The following is a 15,407-nucleotide window of genomic DNA, read 5'->3' as shown; positions in this document are numbered from 1 at the left end:
AAGATACTTTGACTTAATTCGACAGTCACGTGAGCTGGAGTGGGTTTTTTTTTCATATGACGAACTAGACGTTTTTAGCGTTCGTTGTATTCTGGTCTGTGTAAATCAGTAGCTGCTCCAGTGCCGTCTCGTGACTCGCATCTTCACGCGCGTGCTGACACCCTCAGCATCCCACCTTGTCACGCGCTTGTGGAACGCCAGACGCATCTGTCACTATTGGATTAAGGTATGTATAAAAATGAACGTTAAAATGATGTATCTGTCGAGTTTTTTATCCGATTCAACGCGTTTTAGGGGCATCATGATTATAAGGAGGCGCAGTTGAAGTGTACTCGCGCGACGCCTGCAAACAGCTGAACACGTTACGTCAGTTCATGCCACATATATCAATATGTTGTTGGTAGAATTTACATCCAGTATTTTGTGGAGAGTAGTACTACCCATATGTATGTATTTCAATTTCTCGAACTATGTTTCTTTCATGTCATCATTTAACTGACCTATAAAATGTAACGTACAGTAGCTTGCGTTTATCAGATAATAGGGTACAGTTAAAGAATGTATGAGTAAGGTGGTGCCAACGCAAAATGGGGCAGACATGAGGCATATTTTATATTTTCTACACAGCATTACATTTGTCTACCGAATCTGTGACATACGTTCGTCTTTTATCTATCAGAGCTGCCTGTGGTGCATAATTATTATTTTACATTATTCCTTACCCAAAAATTATGGGAACACGAACATTGTATTTTTTATTATTTGTTAATGCATTTGCCACATGAACCAAATAGTTCATTTATCTTTGATAATGCAAATGCAATACATGTTAGTTATTGTATTAACTAATGTAAACAGTTAAACATTTTGATTTTAATAATGTATTAGAAAATACAGAAATTAATATAAACAAAGAGTAATAAATGCTTTAAACGTTTTGTTAGTTCAAACATTAACTAATGTATCAAATGGAACCTCATTGCAAATCTTACCAAATTTATTAGCTACTAAACAGAGAAAGGGCTTTTATAGATTATTTTTATGGTGCTGTGTGTAATATTTAGAGGATATATTGATGGTAATGCAATATAATATGAATAACTATGTCTTCAGAGGTGTGTGGAGACCTTACATAATAAAGCGTTTTTATGAGCTTAGAATGAGTTATTTCTATATACACCGTGGGTCCCCTTGCCTGGAATTATCCATGTTGTTTCTACAGTGGCCCTAAACGGACAAACTACTCTACAAATCGAGTTTCTCTTTATTATATAATCTCCATAAGCAAAAAAAGCAAAAAGGTGACGATATATTTGTCCTGTGTCAGTAGCCATAGTGCCTTGAAAGGGAGGGATGGAGTGATCCCGTTGGGTGCAGTTCGCTACCACATCATTAGATGCAACTATTGTAATGTATAGACGGTTTCATCGATTGCACGCGCCTATCCCGAAGTTAACTTCCGTTCTGTGTTTGTGTGTTGGTCTGGCTAGTGGTTAATAATATAACTACATGGCTTATTTAATTCATATTAATATTATTATTTTATGATAATTGTATTAAATACACGATTTGGTGAGTTGTGTTGTATGTTCATTTTGTTAAATATACAATTTGTTAAATGGGTCATGTAACTTTGTTGCATTTGAAGAAACTGTATTACCATCTAGCAGTTTAACTTGGAATCACAGTCTAAATTCAAAATATTGGAGAGACAAGTTTAACCAAGTAAAGGTTCTTCTAGGTTTCTATTCTTTATAATAATCTGCAGGAACTCGATTCTTTATGGATGTGTAGCAGAAGTTTCCTTCGGGCAACAAAAGCACACATGCGCAGTAACATTTATTTGATTTGATGTTTTGCTTTGAAACTATCTATAATATTGTATACTAGTCACCAGCAATATGTAATCATTTAATATTCATGTTAACTTTAACCAACAACTAATTGTTTGTATTTGGTTTTTATCTATCTGCAGTTATGTATTTGAAACTATGGAGCTGCCAAAGAGCGAAGATTCCTCAAAAGATCGAAAGAATTCAATCAAGACTGCAGCATATGTCCATGGTAAAATCAAAGAAGGACATACATCTCACAGTGATCCAAATAAAGAATTTGTAAATATGCACAATACAGTTGAAAGCCAACGCTCACTACCGGGAATTTGTGACACTCTTTGCCAGGATGGAACTGTCTGCAGCTCTGTCAAAAAGAGCAAAACCTATGACTGTGGAAGGAGAATGGGGTTACAGCAAGCTGAGAAGTCTGGAAACAAAGATGGGACTAACAGGCGCCATCGTCATAAACTCGTGACCAGTGTCAGCTTTTCAGGATTTGAGTCACCTCTACGGTTGCTTTGTGAGAATCCGGACACGTCTGGCAGCAGTCATGAAATCATCGATTACCGTAATTTAACACCCCAAGTTCCCTTTGTGCCCTGCATAGCAAAATCCATTCCTAAAAAGAGGATCTCCCTAAGGAGACCTAGGAAGGCCATTAAAGACTTGTTCGGTCAAAAAAGAAACAAATATGAGACAGCTTCATCACTAAGTACACAGGGTCGTGATGGAGGTGAAAATGTTCCAACATCGAAAAGGATAAAGAAGTCTTCAAGAGACAAAGAACAGACCTCTGCAAGAAACCGGTATATCAAAAACAGCGAGACTTTTTCGGATGCCTCGAGTGAATGTTGTCCTAATGTTTTTGAGGATGTCGCCTCATTAAAAAGCTTTGGATCTCAGTCTGGTTGTGGAGAGATATTTGCTGATGAAGAATGCATTGTGTCGCCTGATGGGGACCTCAACCCCTTGAATCACAAAGAGGCTGGTGAATCTCAGAAACTAAGCCCTGCTACGACAGGCTTCCAGGGAGGTAAAGAGTGCCTGGCCTCTCCAGCTCAGTCTGAGGTCCTGGACATGTTTGGAATGTGGGAAGCTCTAAACAAAACAAAACACTTTAGGCAAAGTTCAAGAACATCAGGGAATACAAGAGAGATCAAAACACCATTAGCCAAATCCCCTTCCATGACCAAATCTGAAAATTTAACAGCAAATTCACCCATACTGGAGTCACACATCAAGGAGCTTAATACTGATGTGATGTCACTAAAAAGTGACAACCAAGAGAATACAAGTGACGAGGGCTACTGTGATTATGTTTCTCCTGGTTCTGAGGACCACAGCAAGACTTCTCTTACTCCAGTGCTGTCCAACAAGTTCCCTAGGGACACTTACAGTGGAGATGCTCTTTATGAGCTATTTTGTGACCCTAGTGAAGCAGAGATGACCCCCATCTTTGACGATGAGCTGGATCTAACAGACACCATTATTGGCCAATGCAGCGACCTTCCGTTATCCATGTACAGCTTCCATGTCGGGGCAGAGGAAAATATTGCACCACCTCTGGCTAGGGATTTAATTGGTCAAGAGTTCTTGCAGAGTAAATGGATGGGGAAGGATTGTTTACTAAAGCTTTGCGACACAGAGATCTCTCTAACTATGGGTATAGTTAACTGGCTAAAACATAAGACAGACAAAAGCAACCCAAAGTCTTTATGTACGAACAGGGAAGAACCTAGAGATGTATATATGAAATACAAAACCCACTCAGTAGGGGTTAGAAAACCCCCAAGAGGAGCCCCTTCAAGAGCTGTTAATAGTAGCAGAGATATGGTGAATCTCAAAGAGAGGGACTCAAGCCAACAAGGTGTTGGTTCTCCCATATTGGACCTGCCTTCACAATATGATGTTAACACTGTAATGTCACCCTTGGTGTCTCCAGAGAGCCTACCCAAAACCCCATCAAGTGGTGTGTGTTTCAAAATATTCAATATTGACTCTCCTGGGACCCCAAGTGGAGATTTGAAGTCCCCAGTAGTAAGCTCACCTGGTTCTGGAACGCGCTCATTGTTTGTGCTGGCCATAAATAAGGAATCTCTTTGTTCTTCCTGCAAGAGTTCCTTAAAAAAGGGAGCTAAAAATCTGTTCCTGTGCTGTTCTTGTATGTCCCTTATCGAGCACATCAAGACATCAGACCTTTGGGACCATGCCGGCCTTCCCCATCCCCAAACTCTAACTCCACAGCCCATTACCACAGACCCACTGTCTCCAGGTAGCACTTGTGGGATAGCAAGTGATATCAGCATCGCTTCCCTTGTTGAGCAGTGTGCTAGTCAGTTGTCTTCTATAAAGATTAACATTACTCAAAAGCACTTAAGATGTGATAAAAGAAGTGGACTTGTACATGAGCAAGGGGTGAAAAGGAACACTGAAAACGCTCAGAAATATCTAAAGGCGAAGCAGAAGAAAGAGACGATGGCGAGTCCAGAACAAGGCTTGCATGATAGACATTGCTTGGGTCGGTCCAGATTTTCGGAGGAGGTACAAAAACCTTCAGTTTTGGAGACTGAGGGACTTGGTTTTGTGACGAATCATGGCTCTAATGATTTGGTGTTAGAAACTTACAGTGAATCTGGTGACATGGTCACATTTCAAACTCCTAGGCCTACTTCTCTTCCTCTCATGGCATCTACTTCCTCAGAGTTTTCTTCAGGAGAAGATCACCAGGTGAAAAGGACGGAACACAGAAATGTGGCCAAAAAGAAACATAGATCATCAAGTCATAAGAAGACTACTGTTAATAGTGAGAAATCAGGATGTTTTGTCCTTCAGGAGGGGAAGGTGGAACGCAGATGCAGAATGAAAAAGTGACACCCAGGTGCTGGATTCCTCTACTGAAGATGCATCTTTTCACTTCATGGCAATACTGGAATAGAAAACTTTAAATACTTTTCAATACTAATCTGTTCAGCTGCTGTTGAAATTGCATAACCACATTGATTTAAAATTGCTGAATTGAAAAACTGCAGCTTAGATAAAAAAAACAGGGCACTGCAACCCCTAAAGACCTCTTTGCAAGATGAAAACACTGGTCCAGAAGTACTTCCGGTTTTTATTTATTTAAGTATTTTTTAGATATTACATATTTAATTAAATATTTGTTTAACATTGTAAATCTGTAATATATATATATATATATAAATATTCTATCGGTTCTATTTTGTTCAAATATTTGTGTAAGTATTACTGGAAGTTCTTCTGGATCAGCATTGCACTTGCATTGTTTACATCATCTGAAGAGGTCTATAAAGGATCTAAAATCTTCATTTTGGGGAATTATTGTGGAAGAAGTGCCTGACTGGATCTCAAAATGTAGTGTCCTTTACTGTATGTATTCCAGTTTGGTCTTTGCATATTTGTTTGCAATACTTCTGTTTCTTTTAACGTAATGGCCTTGGATGTAGCATTGTTTTTTTGCATGTTTTTAATATGTCTTTTCACTACTGCACTTTGCAGTGGATGCAGTGATTTTTAAACCATAGACTAAGACAAAAGATCCAGTATAGGCTATAGGACAAGGGCATACAATGCATTATGCATTTGTTTGCTTCATTGTTTTCTTTATACTCTTATTGTGACAAATAGACCTTATTCTCACATGCTTTGCAGGTATTCTCACAGCACGCATTCAGAATCAGAATCAGAAAGAGCTTTATTGCCAAGTATGTTTGCACATACAAGGAATTTGTTTTGGTGACAGGAGCATCCAGTACACAGAATAAGCAACAACACAGAGACCATCAAACAATACAAAAAACAGTTACACATATGATTTAAATAAGGGCCTATGGGTATAAAAATTAAGAAATACAATACAGTAAACATAAGAGTAAAGCTATAGAGAGTAAAGTTATGTGTGTATGTAAATATGTACAAGTAAAAAATAGAATAGACTATTTCAGACTATGGAATATATTCTAGACAGACAGGCTAAGGCAGTGGCAGAGTATTAAGTATTCGGTGTATAAAATGTGTATTGTATTAAAAATAGGGATTAAAAAAGCATGCTTCAGTCAGTGAGTTACTTTTGCATTGCCTGGCAATCTAGTGCAGATTCACAATTTATTGCACAGTAGATCAGTTCCTTTAAATCCTCTTTACTTAATTACAGCATAAGGGTGGAATTGCAACTGTTTTGTGCTTGTGTAAGGGGAAGTGATTGTGTCTAAGCAGTTCAGTAGGCTTCAAGGCTTTCTTAGAGTTATTCTGTTGTAGCTGGGTCAGCAGAGGCACTGATCTCTGCTGTTGTGTGTGTATGTGTACTTGAGCATCGATGAGCTGAACATGTAATTAGGATTTCAGGGGAAGGGAGGAAGTCAGCAGTTTGACTAATTTAGTCTATTATTAGCACTCGTGCGGATTATTTCACATTTAAAAAAATGTATCTGCATAATGCATACTAAATGGGTACAGATTATTTAAGGATGTACTGTCTTTCTGGATTCTCTCCATTTTCGTGCACCTTCAGAATGTCATCTAGGGGTAAATTAAAGAGTGCTAAGGGACTATGATAGCAAAGCTTCTTTTGATAGGGCTCAAGGTCAGTAATCCTCTTTGTATTTGTGGCTTGTTATATTTCTGAAAACCATAGCAACAGCACATGAGAAATCACTCTGTATATTGGCAATTGTAAATGGGACTTGTTGTTACTATTTTAAAATGGAGATTTCTTTGTGGTTTGGATTTTGGGTCTGAAAAAACACCATTTGACCTTTTTAATAATTTAAACAGGAACAGTTAAGCTGAAAAGTAAATGGAATTTGAGGACCATAGTATGTTTATAAATTAAGAAGTCTGGCTCTGTTAAGAAAAAAATGCAACTGACTCTAAAAAAAATGTGTTGATAGACAGAGCAGATACGTTTACCCAACCTTTATTGAAACTTTATCCCATTTACTATGTTATACAAGGTCCCAAGGTGCCACAACAACACTGATTGTTTCATATAGATTGGTTGCTGTGTTTAATTTTAACACATTCTGATGTAGCTCTCACAAGATAATGTATTCTACTTTAGACTCTAAAAGTCAATATAAACTTCTTTCCACTATACAGTATGCAAATAAACTGATTAAAAGAAAGTAAATATGACAAAAAGTGACAGTCAAGACTTTCATTTGTTTTTAAGCAATACAGTGGAGCACAGTTTATTCAGCTCTAAACGGCCTTAATATATAGAAACATAATTGTGATTAAGCAAAAACTTTTAAGTCAGTCTTTACATTTATTTCAAGGTAGGTCGTTGTCCAATGTAAAGGTGTAGGGGAAAAAAATCTAGATGTTGTTATTCCTGCAGGAAATGCAATTGACTATAACTGAAGATAATCATTGATGAATTTTGCGTGGCTTGTTTTAAAAGGTAGTCATGGATCATGGATGAGACGTGAGCAGTGAATGGTCTTTTGACATATTATTTCCTGTTGTGCTCTCAGTGGATCTCACAACAGACCGCTGCTAAGTTGCACATCTGGAAAGTATAAAAGCATGTATTCTCTCCGAATCACTGGTAACGTCCAACATTGTGGGGGTCACAGATCAGCCAAATATGCATTGAGGAATATGTTTATAGTAAGTTATGAAGTGGTAGAACTCATCTTGTTTTTGTTGTATTTACCCTTCATCAGGATGAGAAGCTTAGGGTCTCGGTGTGTGTGGTAATGGCACCATTTTGCCACTTTGTGGCAGTATTGACATTTCAAAATCTTTGATTTCAGAGAACTGGCTGTGCAAAAAATGTGCCTCAAAATGAACATCCTTATTCCTTGATCATAATTAGACTCTCTTATCTACATTATCTTTCATTAAAGCAATTTTATGATACTTTATGAATTTTCCCATCAACTGTTTTCCAGACATTTAGGCTTGTGGCCAAGTGAAAGGGATTCATGTTAGCTTTGACTGGTCTATAAATTATCAGTGTGCGCCTGGGAGTGTAAAGTCACTACAGAGCAGATGCGTAGAGCTGGCTGACGGTTGCCCATTGAGAGAGGTGATGGTGAACAGGACTCTGTTCTCTTTTCTGGCTTAGGGAATAAGCCTCATGTTGTTAGTTTGGTTGCATGACTCTACTGATGATTTTGCCTGATGGGACACAATGGGGGACTATGTCAACATTGAGGAGTGGAATTAGCTTTGCGTAAAGGATGCTGTGTTTAAAGTGATAGTTCAACCCAATATACCTGTATAAATTATATAGAAATATTTGGAAGAATGTTTGTAATTTTCAGTTCTGGGACATCATTGACAACCATGGTGGTAAAAATTAGTAAAAGGTGCCCCACAACTTCCTGTTTTCAACAGAACAAAATAATATACTATATTTTTTCGTATGGTATTGCATGATATCCCTGAACTAAAAAAATTGCCAACGTTCTTCCAAATCCCTTTCTCTGTGTTCATCGGAACAAACAAAAAAATACAGTTTGAAACAACCTAGGGGTGGAAAAACAATGACAGAATTTTCATTTTTGGGTGAACTGTCCCTTTAAGGGACTAGACAGCATGAAAGCCATGAGAGCTTGTGTATAGATGATAAATGTTTTGCAATCTGCCGCTACTCCAAATAGTTGTCAACGACAATCTGTTACAATGTTGATCATGAATCGATTATATAAAGAGTGAAAGATAGATTGACATTTCTTGATTTAAATGTAAAACATCTTGCATACTTTGTTTTATTAAAAAAGGAACCAATAATCTTGTTTTAAATGTTCATGTACACATTCTGATTTTGTAGATTCTGTCTGATTTAGCCTTGCTATGTTATTCTGTGTGCTATAGCTCTGCCCTCAGGGCAGCTGCACTTGTGTACCAGTTGTCTATCTTTCATCCTTTAAGAATTCTGACAGCTTTGCTCATTTTACTGTCAACTCAGCAAAACTCAGCCAGGAACTACAACAGGTCTGTCAATCTGTTTCTTGGAAAAGTGACATTTGTCTGAAACCTGTCGTATCAGTGTTTTCCCTCCATGGTCATTTTGCTATCATAGCTATTTTCTCTTTTGCAACTTTTTTGCAAGTGTTTTGTTTTTAAAGCCAGGAATAACTTCAATAACAGTGCATCACTGTCCATGAGATATTTTGTCTTATTACAGAAGTCTGTGAATGTACATTGTTGGGAGTGGTTTAGGTTGCTTTTCTATATCAAAATTATTTGACAAGCTCTATGAAAAGTTCTTAGCTAGATTTTGAAGGAGACAGCTGGAGACATAGCAATGGTATAAACTTTGCATTTTTATTCGTTCAGCTATTAGAGTTCAAAACAGAGACGGATAATGTGTATCAGAATAAATTAGGAGAAGTAGTCCTTTGAAAGAGCGCCTCTGATCTGGCTGATGTGACCGGAATTGGTTATCACAACTAAAAAAGGGACCATTCATACATATAGTAGGCCTCCTCACAAAGCAGGCAGGTGGCACTTTTACTTGTCGTCTTTGTCTTCTTTGGAATGTAATTCTGCCAGTTCTGCCCTGTTTTTATATACTCAACGGAGACAGTCCGACCACTGTGTAGAGTTGCTACGTATTGAGTGAAATTCTTATAAATACATGCCCTTATATAGCCCAGGTATTAGTTTGTCTGGTCATTTTTCCATTACAAGCAAAGTGTAGCATAATTTTTTCATGTCTGCATTTGTATCGGTATGTTTATATCCATGTTTAAGCAGACACCAGTGAATATTAAGCATAACCTTTTTCAATTAATAATATTAACAGGTATTTATGTGAAAAGAAAGTAGGATATTCTACTCTTGAGTATTTGAATACCGAAGGAACCAGTGGAGGAGGTATGTGTACATTATATACAATAATATTTATTTACCAAAATTTGTATATATCTATTTAAAATATGCACTTTCTGTTTAGTAGGCTATCTGTCTGTTCTGTATTTTTGCACAAATGTAATATTACTTTTCAGGATGACAATTCAAAATAAAAGAATTAGATAGCAAAATGTAAAAAGAACTTTACAATATGTTTATGAGTAATTGAAAAATGTAAACAATGTTCTTTATAAAGTCCAGATTTAGTTGGAATGCATATTACAAAGGTTGTTTCTAGTCCTAGGATAGATACTGTATCATAATGAAATGCATTAATTCTATTTATGTGCACGCCTTTGTCACTTCTTTCAAATGAAACCTTATAAAGTATTTGTGTTCGTTTAGAGTATCAGTGTTTTTGTTATACTGTTACTGTTTCACAGTCAAAGAAATTTACAAAACGGATGCCAGGTCAACATTTTGTCACACATTATAGACGTATAGAATATAGCTTATATAACGTGACTGAAGCTGTCTGCAGACAAGCAAATGTTCAGCTTGGACAGCTTCATCGATTACAAGCATGAGCACTCTAGTTTGTTCGAATCAACAAAGTATTTGATTGGTCGGTGGGGCGCAAACGTCAGGATTCTGTCGCGCTCTTGCAGCGCAGTTAAGCCGAAGCAGTGCCGTGCAGTACAGTGAAGGGGCAGGGGGCACTGTTTTGTAGATGTACAGAGAGTGTGGCGTTATTCGTACTGTATACAGTAAATTGTAGATGAGGTAGTTGGATCTTTCAGAACTAACATCTGCGCCCCTTATCAGGAAGGCTGGAATCTGTTGTGACATACCAGAGAGACTTTTGTTTTTTATGAACCGTCGCTTTAATCCAAGTTAATAAAGTTCGTTTCGCGGAGTTGTAAATATGTGTAGATTAGTGACCGTCGTAAATTACGCATTGCATCGTCAGCCTCGGTGAAGTGCTCACAAATGCCTCGCACGGACTGCCTTTGGCATGACTCGCAGAATTGTCCAAACGAGGACATCACTAAAAATATCATTGCTGGTCATCAACAGCATGGTGGTCCATATCACTGCTGACCACCCTTTACTTTCTATAACACTAAAGGAGTAAATAACAATCATCATGACGCTAACTGATAGCGTTAGAACGAGATTTTCCTATTTTAAAGGACTTTGTTAAAATCACTGTCATGATGGAAAAGAGAGACGCTGAACACACCAAGGGGACAGCGAGCTGTGCGCAACCGGAGCTGAGCGCAGATGGAGGGGGACTGGATGAAGTGCAGATGCATCTCGCTTGCTTACCGGAGCGATACATGAGGGCCAAGTTTTCACTCTCTGCGTACATATTTTGTTGGGCAGTGGTGAAGTTGTGTCAGGTAAGAGATAACAAAAGAGTGTCAATTTCTAACGCGTTGCCGTAAGTCTTAAAGCCATGAGCTTTAATATGTAATATGCAGTTTCCATTCAAGTCTAAAGGATCATTTGCAACAACACACTAAAGGTATTGTTAAACAATAAGTAATGTATACTTTGTGTAGGCATATAATCTTCATTCAGTGAATCTCAACTTTTTTACTTTAAGACCCTTTGCACATTCCATAACCATTTTTAAGGACCCCACTCAAGGCTTCTCCTCAATCAAATATTCAACTATTCCATAATATTGGTTTTTAACTTTTTTTGTCTTATAAATAAATGAAAGTCATCTTGAGGCCCCCTTGAAAGTTTGTTTTGTGCCCTATGGGCCCCGCCCCCCCCCTTGCTGAGAAACTCTGATCTCATTGATAGTCCTCTTTTGCTTTTTAATAGGACTATTCATATTACCATCAGTAATTTAAAATGCATGATTACATTAATTTTAGAGTATCTTTTTTAATTGAATCTTACTATAATTTTTTAATAACAAATGGAAAAACACTTGACTCATTCTGTCTTTATTTACTCAGGTTTTTAGTTTTTTCCACTAGTCAATGGGGTCCAAGAACTGTTTGGTTACAAGCATTCTTCCAAATATATTTCTTAGTTCATCAGAACGAAGACATTTATAAAGATTTTGAACAACTCAAGGGTGCGTTAAATAGTGACAGAATTTTATTTTTGTGTAAACTGTCTGTAGAGAGTAACAGTCCTGCAGTACATCATAAATGTTTTGACTTCAGATAACACAATTTTTTTATCCCATATTTTCCCCCATTTAAATGGTATGTAAGAACTGTAAATTTGGTCAATTATTTTTTCCACCCTAGATTAGATGTGTTTTTCCTCCCTATTCGCCTATTTAAATAGTCAGAAACAATGCAGCCAAAGCCTTGGACCTGTTTCAACAGTGGAGTGTTTCTTAGGGCACTGACTGTAATGACTGGATTGATTTATCCACGTGGTATCCCCTCTCCCAGCCTTTGAACTGTTGCCATTTGAGCCTTTCATGAATATGGCAGCTGTAAATCAAAGAAACCTTTCAGTGTTTTTCAACCTATTAGGACTCTATCATAGGCTTAGCATATTTTATTCCTCACGAGACATCCTATAACTTGCCCACACAAGAGAAACAAATAATTGGGTGTTGGACTTCATGATAAAAACAGCTTTTAATTTATTGTATCATTTAATATTGGCTTTATTTCATTTGAATGTTCCAAGGTTCTTTGTGGTTGCATTTGGATCATGTCTACTCTAAAAAGTGTTGGGTTGTAATTGTCCCATGCTGAGAAATTGGACATAACACACTACTGGGTTAAAATGACCCAATGCTGGGTTCTTTTTAACCCAATTGCTGGGTTGTTTTTACCCAACCATGAGTGGAAACTTGCCTCAGGTAACTTAGAGGTCAAACTCTGAGATTCACAGCACAACCTTGAGCAGTTTTTAATTGTTTTGATTGGTTAAAGAATGCCCACAGACTCTGAAGCCCAGCAGGATGTTTTTTACATGGTGGAAACATATGGATGGCGGGTAGATCAAACAAAAAACCTTGCATTTGTTAAGTCGTTTATGACTGAACAGATATTGCACTAGAAACAGTAGCTTTTAACAAGCACTTTTCTCTTTAATCTTTAATTAGCAACATTAGCTCCAAGTGCAATAGGCTTTAATGTGGATTTCATTTTAAAACAGTTTGACATGAGGTTAATGTCTGTCTTGCTTTTTAAATGTTGCTATGTTATATCAGGACACACCTTAAAACAGTCTTGTATATGTTTTTTTGTCTCTAGAGATCAAGACCATCCCCAGTTATACCGCAGGTAAGATAAGCTTTTCTTTCATTCTGAACCTGATTATATGAACAACTTTTGCATTAAAAGCACAACCCCCCATTCAATAGAAAAACATCTACAATTGTTTCTATAGGAAAACGGTGGTTCATTGTACTTAGTGAATTTAATAAACACTGCTAAAACGATGTCTGAACTCTATCATGTAATAAGACATCGCTGTCTGAAAAAGAAACATGTCTTTTAAAAAAATTTATTTGTTTTTTAACACAAAATTCTCTTGAAATCTATAGACTGCCAGTGATCTCTGAAAACATTGTTTCTGTTAGAATTGTTACATAAAAAAACCCATGGAAAGAAAACTGTATGTGTCAACCTTTGCTGACATATTCCACTTTAAAAATGAACAGTCCATAAACAGATTGTAGAATGAAATAGCTTTAAAGGTGACTATTTATACTGTTTTTGATTCTTTTTGTAAGATTGTTCATTTCCAAGCTGGTTTTAGCCAAAGTGGTGCCAGTTTCTTCAGAGAGTTGTGCTATGCTTTTTTTTGGACAGTAAGGATATCCATGATACTGTTACAGTATGTCTGTCATTTGTTTGAATTCGACCCTCAAAGTATCTTTCAAACAGTTTGATGTAATTATCATTGAGGTGCAAACAGCCACAATCCATGAGCACATACTGTACTTCTGCTGATATCAGCTGTCAGCAGCTTATCTGCCTTCCTCCCTTTTTACGGTTGTGCCTTAACTTGTTGGATGTTGCTAAGGAGTTGTGTAATGCACTGTGATCTGAGCCATCCTCTGCAGCTCAGAGTGTGCAGATGGCTGATGCACTCCCGTGACACCACAGATTGAAGATTTCCAGTGAGTTGTGTTGCGCGGATCAGGTATGAACAGGCCAGGGAATTGTTTTTACAGTATTGGTGGAATTTTCTCCAGTGCTCTTTATAAATGGAATAATTATTCCTGATTATTAGACTTTCTCTTGTTAGTAACTAACTTTTTTATAAAAATGTTAACTTTTTTGCGTAATAATTCGAAAGTAAATGTACAATAAGAGGTTGATAGATACAGCAAATTTTAAGGAGCAATGTGGAGATTTTAGCGACATCTAGCGGCGAGGTTGTGAATTGCACTCTCCACTCCCTTTCGAAGCTCTACGGTGGCTGACACAGGACAAAAATGTCATCACATTTTCGCTTCTTTATCGAAGGTGATAATATATTTACAAATTGCACTCTGTAGAGAAGTTTGTCCATTTAGAGCTACTGTAGAAACAACATGGTGAATTTCATGCAAGGGGTCTCGCTGTGTATATAGATAGAAATAGTTCTTTCTAAGAGAATACAAACATAATGCTTCATTATATAAGGTCTTTATACACCTCTGAAGACATCATCCTGCTTATTATTATACACGGCACCTTTCACAACTCCAGTACACTAAATGTGTCTTGTGGATCTTACTCGTACGTTTAAGTTTCATTTGCTTCCAGTTTTAAGTTTCAAGTGACATTAGACGTTTTCAAACCAGTGACATTTAATAATCATAAGTTTTTGTATGATTCACATCGTACGAATTATCTAATTCATACAGATTCACTGAAAAAACAGCTTGTAGGGGTAATTTAATTTGTTTGTAATTTGCGTACGTTTTTTTCAGTTCAGTTTTACCCAGTCCTATCCAAACTGAAAAATGTATCCTTTGCAGTATGTTTATCTTAAAGCTTCTGTTTTTCTTATTTTCTCCTGTAAAGCTGTTTTGGAACAATGCACATTGTGAAATGTGCTATATAATACAATTGAATTCAATTAAAAGCACTAAAATTCAACATTAACAGTAAATAATCATTTTTAATCTATACACCTTTTGGTCTAAAACTTTAGTTGTGTTGAAGCATATATTTGATAAGGTTTGCAGGTTAACCGAGTACAATAGTTTACAACCCTGTAATGGGTTGTTTAGATTGAGGGATTTGATTGACCCATTGTCAAGCATTTATTTTTCTATAGCCACAATGTCGTTAATCTGCCTCTGTTTTATCAGAAAATTGTCAAAGGGAACCAACTTCCTCTCCAGTGACTGAAACGGACTCTCTTACAGTTCACCCCTTTATGTTTTGTCATGCCTATCACTTAGAATTTTGGTTCAAATGGGGTCTAATTTGAGCATAAAATCTACCACACTTTGTAATGGGTTCACTATATACTTTATGGTTCTTTGAGTGCCATACTCTGTTGAACTTTTGAGTGATGGCTACTATTGTGCAATTTCCTCAATAGGCTAATGTTATGCAGAGTTCTTGATATGGTAAATTGGTGGAGATTTACTCTGTTCTTTACTACTGAACTTTGTATCTCTTGTGGCTTGCAGACAGATCCTGGACTCTTTTTTTCTTTGTTCACAGGTCTTATTATTTTTCAATTTGAATTGTTTTTCTGTAGATTTCTCTTTTTGGTTCTTTGATAGTGGGACATGCAAACACCTGTTAACACATATTTCAA

General features: G+C 37.0%; 2 protein-coding genes across 8 annotated transcripts in view; both read left to right on the top strand.

The window, feature by feature from the left end:
* Window positions 1–51: 51 nt before the first annotated feature.
* amer3 (APC membrane recruitment protein 3) lies at window positions 52–9,938 on the top strand. Of its 2 annotated transcripts, XM_056744498.1 has the most exons (3): window positions 52–226; window positions 1,976–2,064; window positions 2,181–9,938. In XM_056744498.1, exons 2-3 carry the CDS (start codon window positions 1,978–1,980, stop codon window positions 4,704–4,706), a joined length of 2,613 nt encoding a protein of 870 aa, XP_056600476.1. In that variant the 5' UTR covers window positions 52–226; window positions 1,976–1,977; the 3' UTR covers window positions 4,707–9,938. The 2 variants fall into 2 exon arrangements, with proteins under 2 accessions (XP_056600476.1, XP_056600475.1); XM_056744497.1 differs by having other exon boundaries at window positions 1,976–9,938.
* Window positions 9,939–10,346: 408 nt separating this feature from the next.
* Window positions 10,347–15,407, top strand: part of arhgef4 (Rho guanine nucleotide exchange factor (GEF) 4) — a 72,279-nt gene continuing 67,218 nt past the window's right edge. For 4 of the 6 annotated variants that reach the window (XM_056741137.1, XM_056741093.1, XM_056741110.1 and 1 more), the window contains exons 1-2: window positions 10,352–11,059; window positions 12,896–12,925. In XM_056741137.1, coding sequence (XP_056597115.1) covers window positions 10,871–11,059; window positions 12,896–12,925 — 219 coding nt within the window. In that variant the 5' untranslated portion in view covers window positions 10,352–10,870. Of the gene's footprint in view, window positions 11,060–12,895; window positions 12,926–15,407 lie in introns of all 6 variants that reach the window. The other 2 variants (XM_056741145.1, XM_056741102.1) reach the window with 2 other exon arrangements.

The sequence above is a fragment of the Triplophysa dalaica genome, chromosome 3, assembly GCF_015846415.1.
Source record: "Triplophysa dalaica isolate WHDGS20190420 chromosome 3, ASM1584641v1, whole genome shotgun sequence".
Taxonomy (NCBI): Eukaryota; Metazoa; Chordata; class Actinopteri; order Cypriniformes; family Nemacheilidae; genus Triplophysa; species Triplophysa dalaica.
This window is presented reverse-complemented; position numbering and strand designations above follow the sequence as displayed.

Excerpts from the sequence above, each read along its gene's own strand:
- amer3 (XM_056744497.1), top strand. The coding sequence starts at position 1,992 with ATGGAGCTGCCAAAGAGCGAAGATTCCTCAAAAGATCGAAAGAATTCA.